This window comes from Pangasianodon hypophthalmus, chromosome 15, assembly GCF_027358585.1.
Source record: "Pangasianodon hypophthalmus isolate fPanHyp1 chromosome 15, fPanHyp1.pri, whole genome shotgun sequence".
In the NCBI taxonomy this organism is placed as follows: Eukaryota; Metazoa; Chordata; class Actinopteri; order Siluriformes; family Pangasiidae; genus Pangasianodon; species Pangasianodon hypophthalmus.
This window is the reverse complement of record NC_069724.1, coordinates 2157988-2175567: the sequence shown is the minus strand read 5'-3', so window position 1 is coordinate 2175567 and position 17580 is coordinate 2157988. Positions and strand designations below refer to the sequence as shown.

Below are 17580 nucleotides of genomic sequence, written 5' to 3'. Positions count from 1 at the left end.
AGCTGTCAGTGTCGGAGTTGTGTGAGGGTTCGGAGCTCTCCATCCTCTCGCACAACCAGATGTCCCATACCTCCTTGTTCTTTCTCTGTCTCTTTGTTTCTCTCTGTGTGCCCTCCACAGGCACAACCAATACTTCCTGTCCCATCCCCTTTCCCTTGCCTTTCAGACCATTTTAATTTTAGAACAAGGTTTCTTGTGAAATATCGTGTCCTGACAGCAAACAATGTTATATAGAAATACACAAAGACTAAATGGAGTTTCCTTCTACCAGGTTTTTAATACCTTGGCTGAGATTTAAGAAGATTTGACAGATGAAGCTAAAAATCAGATTTTGTTGACCATAATCATCAAAAAGCCATATAAGTTGTGCTAAGTGCTTAGCTATATAGTAGAAACCTTCTGATAAATACTGTTTAAGTGTGCTTTCATGTTATTTATGAGACATTTTCTACTTTTACATGTATCTCAACCACAAGTATATAGCTATAGAATTTGAAATTCTGGTTACCCCAAAAATGAAAACAGAGAAAATTGCATTTAAAGATTTGTTTCCGAATACATCATGGACATTTATTAGGCATTTCTATACGACACATAGCTATCAAACAACTTGATCAAAGTCTGACATTCGCTGAGTCACCTAGCTAGCAAGGTTTTAGACATCGTAAGACTGTTTTTACAGAACACACTTTTGGCCGTGCTCGAAGTGTTTTATTCCTTTTATACCACAACGATTTGCCAACAATTACAATTTCTAATTTATTAACGAATGACACAGCAACGTTTATAGCTACATTCAATGTTATGGAACAACTGTGAGACAAATTAGTTCCTGTTATTGCTTATGTTACAGCAGCTATAAACACTCATTCCCTCACCAGCCTCTCATTTTTTCTCTCTCGAAGTGAACGAGACAAAAAAAAATGTAGCTTGTCATGTCCATTACAAAGCACTGAAACTGGAGACTCCTTCCAAATATGTTACACAAACATCTCCTTATATTAAAGCTTCACTATATGAACAATTATACGTATTTCTTTATTTGCTTTTTTAAAATATCTGTTTATTTTTAGGTTTTGATTATTTTTGTTTATTCAGGCACATAAACATCCGATGGGTTTTCCCAGACTGCCACATGTTTAGCACATGTAATACTCTAATTAATATGCAGTGCATGACTGTGTGTGCGGGGGTGTGTTTCCGGCGTTCCTGATTACATCAGCTCATGTCTGCTTTAAAATATTCACACAACAGTACCTGATGGAAACCGCAAAAATTAACATATTCTATTCTGTTAAAACCATGACAAACCTTTCTCCATCCTCGGCATTGTGGGAGCAGTATATCAGACTCCTCCGTCAGGACACAGCACAAAACGAGGTGGTGTAATGATTCTGCTGAGTGCCTCGGTGCTTCTCTGCACCATTTTATAAAAGTCAGCACTCTTCCTCACCCTCATCTCCCTTTCACCCCTCGTTCTTTTTCTGATCATTTTCACCAAGCACGATGCATTCGTTTTCTCTTTGTTACTCCTTTCTTTAATGTGCTCATCTTATCTCTATGTCTTTCTAGTGTTTTTTTCTCTATCTCTAAGCAGAATTTTTAAAAGTATGCCCTATTTTCATGCAGAATAACAAATCTTTTTGTAATTATTTATTTACTAGTAATGTATTAGAAAATGTATCATAAGCCCCAATAAAAGGCTTTTATCAGGAACATTTGCAAACAAGCTGATTAGCTAACTGCTTTTATTGCTCTGTCATGTTTTCTTCTGTCAGCTTGGCTTCATTATTCAAACAGCTGGCTGACAGCCATGATGGACCGCGTTCCAGCTACTGTACTCTTTTCATACAACTACTCCACACATTCAGTCTCTCATCTCCTTTTGAAACACATGCTAATGTTTCCTTTAATTAGCCCCTGCTTCTAGTCTAAGTGATTCTCTCTTACACTACATCATCAAAAACACACATAATCAATGCACAGAGTTTTACAACTACTCCTCTCTGCAGAACGAAAAGTTCAGGGGAGGAGTCAGACCTGATCCAGCTCCTCCCACCTGCACAGAGTCGTGCATTTCAGGCTTAATTAAGGGTACTTACAAATGATCTGCATTTTGTGCTTCACTCACCAAAGTAGTAGAGATGCTACGTCATCAAGATACGTTTGAAAACATACATCATTCATAGAGCTAGCTGCATGTTTCTAAACAAAACAATGTCCTGCATTTGGTCGTCCTTTGGAGAAAACACAGGCAGAAAAATGAGTGATTGTTTTGGCATCTAGCCACGCTGCACTTTTTTTTCAGGATGTCATGGTATGTTTTTAAGGTTATATTAAATAGCTCTGGGTATTGGCATGCTGTTGCTCCATTGTAACTAGCGAGTCATGTCTTTGCTACGTCACATACAAAGGCTTATCTTATTGGTTATGCTCTGAAAAGTTTAGAATAAACTGGATCAGAGTTAATTTCAGTTAACTTTAAGCACAGTGTTAAGGCATGAAATCCTAGTGTTGCACGCTGCCCAGTGCGTCGCTGCCCAATGCGTCGCTGGCCAGTGCGTCGCTGCCCAGTGCGTCGCTTCTCAATGCGTCGCTGCCCAGTGCTTCGCTGCCCAGTGCGTCGCTGCTCAGTGCTTCGCTGCCCAGTGCGTCGCTGCTCAGTGCGTCGCTGCCCAGTGCCTCGCTGCCCAATGCGTCGCTGCCCAATGCTTCGCTGCCCAATGCATCGCTGCCCAATGCTTCGCTGCCCAATGCTTCGCTGCCCAGAGTGTTGCTGCTCAATGCATCGCTGCTCAATGCTTCGCTGCTCAATGCGTCGCTTCTCAATGCGTCGCTGCCCAATGCATCGCTGCCCAATGCTTCGCTGCTCAATGCTTCGCTGCCCAATGTGTTGCTGCTCAATGCGTCGCTGCCTATAGCTAAAGTATCCTGGCTTTTTCCATATGGAAACAATGACTTCAGTAATTATCTGTAGGTTTCAAGGTAAGTGTGTTACATGGTTAGAATTGGGTGTTAGGGTTGTAGGAGGAGGTGGATCAGGTCTAGCTCCACCCCCTGGACTTTTGGTTCTGCACCAAGGACTGTCTTGATTTTTCAGGTACTCTATAACTGTTGCTTGGTCATGAGGGTTGCCACGTTTTCTTCTTTTTTTTTCTTTTTTTCCACTCAGCATGGTATGAATGCAGGTGGTGTTCCCACGATCATGTTCAAGCTTTTTTTCCTCTGCCTCGCCAAACCGTCCTGGACTTCAAGTGTTCAGGAGAGGAACTGATGACATTAGTCTCAGTACTGTTTTTTTAGTTGTTTTGGAGGAATATTGAACTGAAACCAAATTGACTTCCTCTTAAGATGTGTTCTGCAACACCGCATGACTACTTGGTGAAACACATTCAGTATTCAGTGGAATATAATATTTGTTAGGGGTGGGCAAAATGACAAAAATATCATCTCGCAGTTCTCTAAAGTGTTGTATAATATCGAAGATAAAAAAACATTTTATGTTTATAAAAATAAAACAAAAATAAAAAAAATTTAATTTTACAATTTTAGAGATTAAGTAAAAAAATCTTTAACACAACATCAGCTTCCAGCCAGGTTGTAATTAAATTTTTTTTTTAAAATGTATAAACAAGTATCACAATATCTACAATGTCATAGATATTATGTGGCCATCTTGGACTTCATTTCCCATCAGGCCCATTAGACTACAACAGATCACATGACCCTGTCACATGCCTTCGTAATCACGCTCACCTGTTTTGTGTTTCACCCTTAATTAGTGTCTCTATTTGAGGTTTCTTTGTTTAGTTGAGAAGTTTCTGTTGTTTGCGGTATTGTGTGTTTGCATCCATGGGGCTGTAACCCCTATTTCATTTGCCTTATGATTTTGTTTATTTTTTTTTATTCTTTAAAATGCCTGCACTTGTATTTATTGCAATCTCAATATTATATTGCTCTAATTTCTTCCCTTATTCGTTTTTGGCAGACGCCCTTATCCAGAGCGACTTACAGAAGTGCTTTGAAGTCTATCAAAATACATTACTGGCTCACTAGGTCACAAACTAGGAATACCATCAGTCCAGTACATATTTCTGTGTATAATTATTTCAACATTCTAGTTATGCTAATAATCTGTTTTATTTACTTTATTAACTTGATTTGAATTTGATTCATTTCATTTTCTTTATGCTTATTTCAAGCTTATTTCTTTATTGGGGTGGGCCAAAATACTAATCCACATCTATAGAAAATGATAATCTGGCATCCCTATCTGTGTAGAATCCCCATTTGTTTATCGTAACATAACATTAGGCTACATCTTATGAAGTATGCTAGTGTTATGAATTCAATATCAGTATTGGTAGCTAATAATGAACTGAAGAAATCCACTGTTATGCCTCCAAATAATGTAGTTAAAGGGGACAGGGGATAGTTCGCGTCAGTGTTCGCTAGCAAACCTTGCTTGTTCCTGCATGACATTACACTCAATGGCAATCCTGTTTTACTGGAGTGGCTACTAGGACGGCCTAGTGTGAAGCACGGCCACCTCTGATCACCGCTGAGCTAATGGACGAAAGTCTTAAAAAAAGTCTGTTTTCAAAGTTTAAAATGTATTTTTAGATTGAAAATGAACAACTGAAAAGTTTCCACCAGAAGTGGAGTAATACCATTTCATACTTTTCCATCTAATTAGGTTTGCATTAGTGTGTATTGCGTGTCCACTGAGCCTGCAGTGCCTCAGTGGAGTCCACTGTAATCATAACACTGGACTTAAAGCATCTTGGCAGGTAACACAGCTATAAGGGTAAAACGATTACCAGTTTACTAAGATTACTCGATTACATCCGCCTGGCAGTTCAGCTTATGTTGGCTAAAAGAAATTGAGATCACAGGCTGAGCTTACAGGAAGAACTGGACACACTTGCATGTTGCAAAATCGACGATGGTCATAATACGTGCCAAATATTATAAATCCTAGTTGTGATATTAATGTAAAGATGTAGGAAGTGACCACTCCATGAGCTGTGAAGCTGCATTTTTTAAAAACTCCAACACCGTAGGGCACGTCCTTGTCCAGTGTCCAAAAAAAAAAACCCCACATGATCAGCATGTGACCTGTAATAGTGTGACCTGAGCAATACACCACGTGTAAACAAACGCTGTGTTTGACGTTTCTCTGTGAGAGAACAACAGCTTGGAAAGAGAGCACGCACTACAATGTGCAAATAGAGAGAAGTTCAGCATAGCTGATGTTTCTGCCATCTCCACATCTCTCTGATTTTCCTCCAAGCTAACAGCGTCACCAACAAATCCAATTAATGTGCAGACATTTCCTTACATGGGCCTGGGAAAAACAGAGACAAACTTTTCTGGTTCTGTCTGGGTCAGCTTTCTTTTAATTTAATCACAGATTCAGAGATTTCAGAGATTTTTGATTTCCTAGATTCCTCTAGGGAAGGGAAGTCATTTTGCTGACTTGTGCTGGTTACATATATATATATATACAAACACACACACGCTTCAGTGCGGCAGTGAATTAGTGTCTGATGGCTGTGTGCGTGTGTGTGTGTGTGTGTGTGTGTTGCTGCCTTTTGTGATTTTATTACCCCATGTTTTGTGATAAAATGTTGTAAAAAAACATTGTGTACATATTTATTAGGTTTCCATTCTCAGCATTATATATATATATATATATATATATATATATATATATATATATATATATATATATATATATATGTATGTATATGTATGTATGTGTATATATAAACAAATACAGTTTGCATTCGAATTCATAGACTTAATTTCAGTGTTATTCATGCAGCACGTGTAGGTGACCTTGAGGGTTGACTGTTAATTAATGACACTGGTTGCATTTGTCTCCCTGTTGGTTCTATGGTTACATGTGCTTTTAATGTAATGACTCAATTCGCTGAGTGCCACTCTCTATGATTGAAATGGGAATTTTTACGAAGTCATACATGACATACTTTGACCTTGGAAAATGACATGATATACACCAAAACTTTTGGGGTTTGGGTTAGCCAGATTTTTGTTCTTGGCTGACAGGAGCGGAGCCCGATGTGATGATCGGGTGTTGAGATGCGTTTCTGCTCACCACGGTTGTAAAGAGTGGTTATTTGACTTACCGTAGCCTTCCTGTCAGCTTGAAGCAGTCTGGCCGTTCTCCTCTGACCTCTCTCATCAACGAGGTGTCATCAGCACTAAATGTTTTTAGTTTTTTGCACCATTCTATATGATCTCTAGAGGCTTTTGTGCATGAAAAGGTCCCAGGAGATCAGCAGTTTCCGAACCACCCTGTCTGGCACCAACAAACACACCACAGTCAAAGTCACTAAAATCACATTTTTCCTCCATTCTGATGTTTCACATGAACATTAACTGAATTTCAGTTTCATGTATTGTGCTGCTGCCATGTGATTGGCTCCTTGACTAACTGCATGAATGACCAGTTGTTCCTATTAAAGTGGTATGTAGTGAGTGTGAGTGTGTACTAGTCAAACAAGATGCACGTAATCATGCGCTCAAGCACAAAACAAGCCTGGTTTCTCATTAAAACGAGTCCTATTTCACATGTGGTTTTGGTTTGCGAGGCTGTAGGCAATACTTGAGAAATGTTCGATGGCTTTGGGTTCCTCGAAAAAATCATTTGCACTCTATCATGGATTTTTTTTAGGCTGACAGGACACGGCGAGCCTCTTAGTGACAATCGGATTAGTAGATGATGTTCGGGCAAGTGGCGTGGAAGACATGATCAAAAATGAATTCCGAATGAGGCAGCGAGTGGAAGTAATTTTTTTTTTTTTTTTTGAGCTGCCAGTCTGATTGCTCCTTTGTCCCTTTTGGATTTGTGACTCCTGTTTACTTGCACTTCTGTATCCACGGTGTAATTAACAACGAGGAAAGACACTGGGCACTACTTATTTTCTCCGTGCACAGCCTGATTCCTTCGTTTTTTGAGTCCTTGGAGCTTTGGAGACTTCAGACTGTTTAGCATGTTAGCATTATTCCCACACTGGAACACAATGGCGGAGGCCCCCTGCTCGCTGCCCTGTGCATACCACGCTCCGAGCTCACCGATGTTCTGAGCTGCATTTCTAGGTCAGGGGATTTTATGAATAATAAAGAGTCTGCTTCAAAAGAGAATTATTTATATCACTCCAGCAGAAAACTCTGCCTCTGCTAGTCTCTCTATTTCTGTCACTCACTGAGTTAAAATACAAAAAGTGAAATATATTGATATATAATAATTAATGTGTCACACATGTGTCTGAACAGCTCACTCAAGCACAAAAGCCTTGTTTCTCATTAACACAAGACATTTTTCACACGTGCTTTGAACCAGCCGCTTTCTTTATCTTAAGGAGTGGAAAATACTCGAGTCCTTTCACATCATTACTATACATGAGTACTATTTTGGAATAATACCACTGTGTTATTGAAACTGAATGCTTCTACTTTTACTCAAGTACATTTCCAATAGAAACGACTTACATTTTAATTTTGACCTTCAAAGTGCTTATTACAAATCACAAACACCATGAATTGTTTCTTTTTTTTCCTATTTTCCTTTTTTTCTTAGCAAGATGGGTTTGTTTTGTTTTTTTTTTTCCTTTGCTGGAGTTGTCGCTTCAAACAGAATGTAAAAATGAAATATCAGCCTTGATGATTTGTCGTCAAATCTAAAGAAATATGTTAACTTAGCTCATTAAATAAGTTTGTTAAATTAGCTAGCTAGTTACGTATTATAAATCAGCTTGTCTTATTAGCTAGCTAGTTAAGTTTTGTAAATTAGCTTGTTAAATTAACAAGCTAGTTAAATGTTGTAAAGTTGCTAGCTAGTTAAATATTGTAAATTAGCTAGCTAGTTAAGTTTTTTAAATTAAGTTGTAAAATTAGCTAGCTAGTTGTTTTTTTCAGCTGCTTCAGTTTGGGGTTGCTACAGCGGATCTTTGGTACACATATTTGATTTGGCACAGTTTTTATACCGGACGTCCTTCCTGATGCAGCCCTCCCCAATTTTATCCAGGCTTGGAACCGGCACTGGGAGCGCTGGGGTTGGTTCCCTGGCCGGGGATCGAACCCAGGCCATGGCAGCCCTGAGGCCTAACCACTAGTCCTCCAGGGACCCTAAGTTGGCTAGCTGGTAAAATTTTGTAAATTAGCTTGTTGAATTGGCTAGTGAGTTAGGTGTTGCTAATGTGCCTTTGCATTCATTCCAAACGGGTTATTAAACATTAGCTAACCAGCATGCCAAATTATAGGTTTATCCAAGTTAGCAGAATATTTACCTTAAGACTTATTGCTTAGCAAACTAGCTAGTTATGCAGAATCAAGCATGATGAACTTGTGCTCAGCTCTCTCCATCAAAAAAGTGAAATATTAAAGTAAATATTAAAATAAAATAACTTCTTACTCTTGAATACTTGAGTATATTTAAATGTAGGGTTTTTTTTATTTACTTTTATTCGATAGATTTCTGCCTCCCTACTTTTATTCGAGGCAAATCTTAAGTACAGTGTCTCTGTGTTTTTTGTTTTTTTTTTTACACCTTACCCATTTTCTTTACCCAATAGCCTTATTTTCTCATCTATACACTTACATAAACCTTTCACTCACTCTTTTACCAACTTGTTCTCATGTGCATGGTTTTTTTTTTTTTTCATCTGTTTGCCCTGCTGGATTCTGGCCAAGGCGACAGGCTGGGAATAAGCTAAGGTTGAGTCAGGCCAAGGGCTTGATGGGAACACTCATATTTGGTTTGCGAGTGAGATTTCCCCCAGGGCCATGGCTGCTGATCATTAACAAGGTATAGGAGAAACAGCCAGAGCGAGGTGAGGCAAGAAGAACAGATCGATTCAGCACCACAGGGGGGTGTTTAGACACGGCAAAGGTCTACAGCTCTATCCTAAGGCTGTTGTGTGGTTGGAAAGGTCACATTAGCACTTTATTTTCACATTCTTTTGTGCCTTGATGTATTTGTTTTCATGCATTGGCAAGTGATCCAGTTGGTAATTAGTAATGAGAAAGAACCGGAGGATTCTATTGGTTGGTTTAAGTGAACAGTTGAACAATGATGTGATCTATGACACTAAATAATCATGTTTGATCTTCATTACTTATAAATAAATCTTTAAATAGATTTAGCAACTACTGCCCATGAGAATGAGGTACCTATCTCAAATATATGAGGAAATGAGGAAAGAGTTGCCTCCATTTTGTACCAGGTGAACTTCAAGTGTACCTGTCCATTAGTCTTATGGACACCAGTATGATACTGTATCCTAAATTTCCCCATGTGGATCAATAAAGTACATCCATCCATCCACCCATCCATCCGTCTATCCATCTATAAATGTATCTAGAAGTAGTTAAAGAGAGAGTCTCATTTTAATTTTTTTAGTTCTAGGAAAATATATATCATTTTTTTTCATTCAGTCATTCATTCAATTAGGGTTAGTCCCGCAGACTGGGGTGTGTTTTGCTGTAGCAACTCATTATCAGTAAACATGGTGTGTTTTTGGTGATGCATCTTCCTGCATACTGTTCTCTTTTCCAGCCCTTGCTTGGATATGGGAAAAAATGGTTGGCATTCATTCATTCATTTTGAAGAGAGTGGAATTACATTTTTGAAATAGGCCTAGAACACAGCATAGTAATTCAAAAACTGTGTTTACATAAGCGTGACACATTATACATCACTCGGCAGCATATTTATGTGTATTTATGCTGCAGTCAGGTCAGTATCATAAACCTGCTTTGAGCAGTAACGTGATGCCACGATACGCTCTGAATTGTGTAGAATTTCTGCAGTCAGTAAACCCAGAGGAGTTGGAGATCCGTCATCTGTAATGCTTCCTACCAATGCATTAGACCTTCTGTTCCAGCGTTTGTTGTGCTGCGTAGCATAGCACCACACTCCTACGCCTCATAGCAATGAGAGAATGAGATCCACAAAAAAACCCATCAAAGCATCAAAGCCGTGCCGTTTAAGCTGTATCTAGTCTATATCGAATCTGTCGTACTTCTGTCAAATATATTTCTGTCACAGTGCTATATATACTGTAGTGTCTATACAAGCGCTCATCCTCCAAACAGCAATTCTTTATATTGTTTCTCCCACGTGGCAGACAGTAAAACCATTTTTTCCCTTCTGGGTTAACAACATCCTTGACCTAAAATGAACTGTTTTTGCCCTCGGTGCAGTGGAGAGGGCTTTTCATTCTGCTTCTCTGAAGCTAGACATCTCTGAGCTTTAGAGAGAATGTAAGAATGCTGGACCACTTTGTGTTTGGAAATTAGCTGAACATAATTTGTTATTTAACTAAAGCTGCACAAAATATGATTGTTTAATTGTTATCATGACATATTAATGATCACTAAAGACATAATAATGATCACTTGTACTAGTTTTTACTGAAAACCTCATAAGTCCAGTAAAAACATGTACAAGCCGTTTTACTAACAGAGTCTATGCAGGATTTTGTCTTTTACATGAATAACATGGGACGTTTTGTCTGTTTTGCATGTTTGCCTTAATAGATTTGTAACCTGGGGCATTTGCAGGTTAATGTTAGTGCAAATAGATTAATTTAGCATTGGAAGGGTGACTTACTGAGTATTGAGAGAATCACTTAATAAGTGACAATTGGAGGTGCAAATTAATACTGCCTAGAGGCAGGTATTAAATTTGTAAAGCCTGTTTCTGCCATTTGTAGGCAAAATAAAACTCAAATTCTCAAAGTTATGTCTCACTCCCTCAAAATAGACAGTTTTTGACTGTTTAAAATGATGACTTTAATATCACTGTGGTAAAGTTTTATTTTTTAGATAAAATATTAAAGACTTACGCACATCTGATACCCATAACATTTTAAACAGGCTATATAACTTCAGTCTTCTGTGCATCTCACTTACGCACGTGGCTAGTTTCTGGGAGTCTCTTTGAGATCTGAACGTTCCAGGGAGCAATTAAAGAATATGTATACTATCTCCTCTCTCAACATTTACACAATTTATCAGTTTGCACATGCAAATTAGCACTCTATATTCATCATCGTGGTAAATCAGGACTTGAATCAAGACCTTTATTGTATGTTGTGAGCTTTGTGAACAATCTTAGTCATTCCAAATTTCACCAGGAACCATACAATTTGATTTGTAAAATAATTTTAGCAAAATTATAACGTTGATCAGTGTGCTTATAATACATCCCAAGCCTTATTACAGTCACACTAGAGAACGCTATACTATTCTATCCATACTGCCTTGTTAATAAACCAGTATTTCATGCTTTCCTTTATTTTATAATCTTAACTAACTGTCTTTCAATCTCTCTTTGTGCTCTCCAGGGCCTTGTACACATACGAAGATGATAGCAACGATCTGGCGCTGGCATCATCAGGAGGTAGGTCATATTCAGCCGTAATTTACCCTAATGTACATCTGCCACATCTTTGATTGCAATAACTCTGTCATGGTGATGGATAATGCTCATTTTCTACATGACAATTAGCGTAATTATGCTGGCATTAAATATCTGTTTCAGCAGAGTGATGTGCGAGAGCCTCTTTCGATAGATCGTTGTCTATTGTTAATAACCGAACAGAGTTTGAAGTTTGAATCATATTCAGTGTGACTGCCGTTTTCATTGCAAATGCCAGCTCATTATCTGGGTTACGGCTTATCAGATCGAACTACGTGGAGTCTCTCACGCCGCTCAGTAAACCTGTAATTTATCAGTGCAGTGGAACAGGGTGATGTGACGAGATCTAAGGTCACCTTTCAGAATGTATTGTTGTTGGCAGAGGACTCTGTTTGAGTGCCGTTGCACCACAATTGAAGTTCATTCATTATTTTGAGTGGGAGCCAGGAACAGATTATTTTATCCAGTGGAGGATAATTATATTACACTACCTGCTTCATATTATAAGCAAGAAATAACTCATGATGGGCCACACTGCTATAGGAAAATAATCCACTACGAGGTGGAGTGATATGGCCTGACTCTAAGTGGAGTTACTGCTACCACCCTGAAGTGGATTAATTTCATAAAACAGCATGGTCCACAATGTGTTGTTTTTCTTATACAACAGCACTATGACAACGATTATGATTTGTAATTTATTAATAAACGACACATCAAGCTTTTTAACATTTTATAGTTACATTTAATGTCATGGAGCATCCACGAGACAAGATAGGTCCTCTTATCACTTGTGTTATAGCAGCTATAAACACTCATTCTCTCATCAGCCTCTCTTTTTTTTCTTTCTTGAACTTAATAAGATAAAAAGATCACAGCTTGTCATGTTAGAAACTACAAAGTGTAAACTCCTCTGTCTGTGTCAGGAAACTTACTGTTACAGAGTGCTGACAGCGGAGACCGCTTCCAAAATGTTAAATAAACATAATCTCCTAACAGGAAGATTATACTATATATAAATATATATTATATTTATTATTAGCATTAGATAATGGTGGAGATAATAATGGAGCGTCCGCCACACAAGTCTCTGTGAATGGGAACATTCAAACAATAACGTATTAGAACAAGCGCATTAATATAAAGAATGATTTAATGTTACAGCTGGAGCTACTGTCAGAGCTGTGCTGTTACAGAAAATTAATCAACACCTTCAGAGTCGAGAATTCAATCACGCTGTGGTATAATCACTTTTACTCATTAGTGGTAGCAAAGGGACTGGGACTTGTCCTTATCCTTTTTAGCCTGAGCTGCGGGAGAGGCCTGCATGTGTAAGACGTGTGTGTGTGTGTGTGTGTGTGTGTGTGTGTGTGCGTGCGCCTCCATGTCTTCTGCCAGAAGCCTGGGTCTGACTGTCTGGTTCTGATTTAGCTTTTAAGCTTTCAGTATAACTGACGGGAAGTGAGTCACTAACCCAACTGTCTGCTCCACTAATTAACTCAGCGGATCCTTCGGCTTCGGAGGTTGCTTGCACACTTAGACGAACAGCTTCCTGACACACACTTAACCTCGTCTTGGATTATAATGCGCTGTTAGTGTGGGTCTTCTATGATGTTTGTCTTTTATTATAGGACTAAAGTTAATTCCTCTCCAGAAAGAGGATAATGTAGAAGCTTTTGCAGATTTTGAGTGGAACTAGGGCTAACAGTTAAAACAAAAATCACAGTTATTAATTTTTAATATTGAGATCAAGACCAGTTTAGTAACAAAAATGGTTTTATTGCATTTTATCATTAAATCAAAAGGGTTTCAGGATAGATTATTCTTTCATAATGTTCGTAATAAGTATTTGGTTCTATCAAACCAACAATTCAGAAATCTGAACAGAAGTAGCTAAAAACGTAAAAGGGAAAGTAAAAGAAGTCATCAGTAAGAGTATGTTTAATAAGATTTACTGAAGTACCTTGTTACTAATTGCACAGAATCACATTCACTGTGGTAATGATTGTGATGAGCTCAAATTACTTAATATTAATAAATATGATGACAAAAATGATTTTAACTCAGGTATTAAGATATGTATTACATCATACCAATGATATGCCATCCATTCTTCTCTTACTAGCTTTGTGTTAGCAGTTAGCTGTCAACGTGCACTCGAATTTGTAGTATTCAAATGATTTAAATATATGAACTAGTCTTTTAAGTTATATTATTCAAGATCTCTATTTAAAGCAGTAGCACTCGTTTGCATCGCATAAACTACAGAAAGTGACAGCTGTGCACCTTTCATAAATCATGAGAATGATCAACTTTAATGTTTTAGATTCGTAATCAAGCATCCTGAATTTGTCTCCTACATTCCTTTAAGCACAAAAATAATCAGGGGATAGAAAATGCAGACTGACAGAACAGATTGCATTTTTCTTCCTCTTTGCTGTCAATAAACAAATGAGAAGTAGGAAAAGGTTTCACATGATTATTGCACATTTCTGACAGCCTATAAAATAGCACTTGATGCAGCACATCCTGTTTTTGCAGCCTGTAGTCTAAGTAGCCTGATATCATGTACCGTCAGTGTCAGAAAGTGTGAATGCAGAAGTGCAGAAGAGACAGAACAGGTCATGAAAAACAATTATTTAGTTAGTTAGGTAGTTAGTTAGTTAGTTAGCTAGTTAGTCAGTATGCTGACGTTGTAAACTGGACGCACAACTTAATATGAGAATGAGATACAAAATTCAGTTCGTGAAATCATAATGTGCAAGTCAAATGAAAACCTTGATTTTTTCTATTTTGGTTTGTTTATTGCAAATACGTTTATTGCAAATCATCATTGTATATCAGGTTTAAGTTAAGGATAGATGGGGCGAATGAGAACAGTGGACCAGCATTACAGTTTTATTTTTGCATCTGCAAATTTAATGTACTTTATTTGCAAGAAAAATTGGCTCAGAATCTCGTGTAACTGAGACAGGCCTCGGACATGGGCCATTTTAATAAAACGCTGATGCATGCATGAAAATAACGTTACATGTCAGAGACCTTGGTATGCTATTAACAAAACAAAGTTGGTGAGGGTTGTGAGGAGCCAAAACATTCGCAAACTTACGATCTCTGCATGGTTTTGTTTTTGCTGTGACATATCAATGCTCCAATCCCAGGTCTTGTCGCTTAACATGGAGTTTGTCCAGCTGCTATGTTCCTGACACAATAGTTACGTCTTAGTTCTGAATTCTGATGTGCAAAATTCTGTATTAATGCCTCACTATGCATGCTAACTCAATTCTGAATACACATGAATACACTCATCCCAAATGAATGCGAGTCTAGAAAAATTACAGCTGGACAAACAAAGCCTAAAGTACGAAGCTTAAAGTTCAAAATCCTCCCCATTAAAACTACTCTCACAAGTACAAATTATTTAAAAAATGACTAAAGTTAATGTGACAGATAGAAATGGCACAATACCACTTTTTTTTCCTGATACCGATACTGAAACCTTGAGTATCAGCTGATATCGATACTCATCCGGTATTGTTTTAATCTAATCTACCGTAAAAAATGATTTTTAACTGAAGCACTCCACAGTCAAACTCTTTCAGACAAAAATCACTTACATTCTAAATATAATAAATATAATAAAATCAATCTTAGCAAAAGAAAAACCAGTCAAATCTCTTTATATGTAAACATTTCCAGTTATAAAATAATATTAATAATCCAATTCCAATCTTTATTTATTATTTGTTACAGGATTTGATCTCTGATATGTTTTCTCAGATAACAGAGCTTTACTTTTAGTTTTTTTTTTTTTTTTTTTTTTTTTTTTTGGTATTAGCCCGATACGATACTGGGTATCAGATCAGTGCCATCTCTGTTAACAGAGTAAATGTACCATGTTACTACTCTCTTCCAATAAATGGATAGCTTGTGATTTAATTCTTCAATTAAAAATAACATCTACCATTATCCAATTAGCTAACTTTAGCTAAGTGCACCGATAAATCTCTGTTTAATTAATTGAGGAAGCTAAAATCTTAATCACAATTAAAATCTGATTAATCGTGCAGCTCTAATTAGAACTAATAATATTTTCATTATGCAAAAGACATCACATTAGTGTTATCACTAGGATAGAGCAGCTGACTCGTATTGTTTTCCAGCAGCATGATTGCATTTAGACTTTAAAAGAATTAAGTCTTTTCATGAGTTCACGTCTTTCTTTCTGCCCTTGAATCACAGACGGCGGCCTGGCTGAAATCATGGTCACCTTCGATAACAGCCGCATCATGTATGGCTTCTGCAGCCTGAAGGAGCCGACGGCCGCCCTGCCTCGCTACATCCTCATCAACTGGGTGAGTCAGGCCTCTGGAAAGCAAAGTGTAGCTGCTGAGCGGGTCTGTTCTTCAGAGAACGTGTCAGAGTTCTGTTGCCCTCGGCTGATGGCTCATTTTTAGTGACTGCGTGTTTTATAAGCACAAGCAGGAGAGGAATAAGCATCATTTCAGCCCACCGTGTCCCGTGAACTGCCGTAGTTTTTAAATCTGGCATGCTGAGCACGGTATTTTTCCCCACATTTATTATAGTCATTAGGAGAGTTCTCTCTGTATGCCACTGTAATCAGTTTGTATTGCATGAGTAATGTTCCTTTTGAATGGGCACTGATCATATTGTTAAAGACCCACAATATAAATATAACACTCTCAATGCACTCCAGGTGAATTGTTACATTTCGCTTGGTGAAAATGAGCAACCTCGCTTAACGACTGAATTGAGAAAACGGTATTCATCTCAGGGTTTTGTTAAGGCTGTGGGTGGTTAAAAAAAAAGGCCCTTTGAGAGCTCCAATCTGCTGCCTGTGATGTTCGTCAGTAATTTTCCTCACTTTTATGCAGCTGCTTGAGTGTATGATTGTGATCCCTGAGGATTGGCTTCCTGTGTTTTTAATGACAATAATTATGATGTATGTTCAGGTTGGGGAGGATGTCCCTGATGCCAGGAAATGTGCCTGTGCCAGCCATGTAGCCACCATCGCGGAGTTTTTCCAGGTGGGTCTCACTAAGGTAAAGTAACCTCTTTTCTATCTCTGACACAGGTAACGTCATGCCATGTCTATGTGAAGTACATGATTATACAGTACTTAAAGGAGCAGTTTGTAAATTTTAAAGCCCTCTTCACTTCGCGAAAGTGAATTGCTGTGAAAACACTGATAAGCACCCTTCCCAACAAATCAGCTGTTTATGCCTTTTCAGTCACCTTTTGACAAAAAAGTAGCAGTCGTTCCACCTGGAGGCAGGGCTAACTTCTGGCCCATAAAAATGTAAACAGATGCCTTATCCTGAGTGCAATAAGAGAAAAATATGGAGACGCGGTCTGTTCTGCAAAGAGAACTGTAGATATGATGTTAAAAAGTTTTTTTATACTGTACTGCGCCAGGAATCATGCCGTGTTTGTTTTTTATTTTTGCTGTTCCTAGCAACCATTTGGGTTTGACGTGCCAAATAATAATTTCTTAAAGAAGTATTATTATAGTGCTGACATTTTGTCCTCGCTCTCCCACACAAACAGACGGATGATAAACTGGATTCAGAGATATGATGCATGTGACAGCAGATTAATTCCATTGGTTCTCAGACTCCCATTGGCTGTTTCTCAGCCCTGTCCTTGTCACTGAGCTCCAAAATTATTCAGCGACTGGGAAATTGGGGTGTATTATTAATATCATAAATTATACATTATTATAAATTATAATAATAAATTAATGTGATCAGTCTATGAAGACCTTTAAACAGTACACACTGCACCTTTAACTTTTATACATTAAATCTCTAACCCTGTTTTGTTTTGTTCCTCTTAATGTCATCAGCCGTCTTTGTGGCATGCCATGTCTTCTGAAATTACAGCCTGTGACATAACAGCTCCTACTTTTGCCTGTGTTGCATCTTCATGAGTCCATTATTCCTCAGCCATCTATCACACGTCCAAGCTGTGCTTGTTCAGATGAGAAAATTCATAGAATCCGTGGGTGGTCATCAAAGTGTGTCTGCGCAAGGAGGAGACTACTGTATATAACAGCCAGTAGTAGGAAGAGGATGATGTCTGCAGATGACTAATGTGGTTTTCTGCACAGT

At 38.1% G+C, this 17580-nt stretch overlaps 1 protein-coding gene across 3 annotated transcripts in view; it reads left to right on the top strand.

The window, feature by feature from the left end:
- dbn1 (drebrin 1) overlaps positions 1-17580 on the top strand; it is a 68909-nt gene that overhangs the window by 33496 nt on the left and 17833 nt on the right. For 2 of the 3 annotated variants that reach the window (XM_026938544.3, XM_026938546.3), the window contains exons 2-4: positions 11376-11431; positions 15692-15804; positions 16423-16512. In XM_026938544.3, coding sequence (XP_026794345.1) covers positions 11376-11431; positions 15692-15804; positions 16423-16512 — 259 coding nt within the window. The remainder of the gene's footprint in view (positions 1-11375; positions 11432-15691; positions 15805-16422; positions 16513-17580) is intronic. The other variant, XM_026938545.3, reaches the window with a different exon arrangement.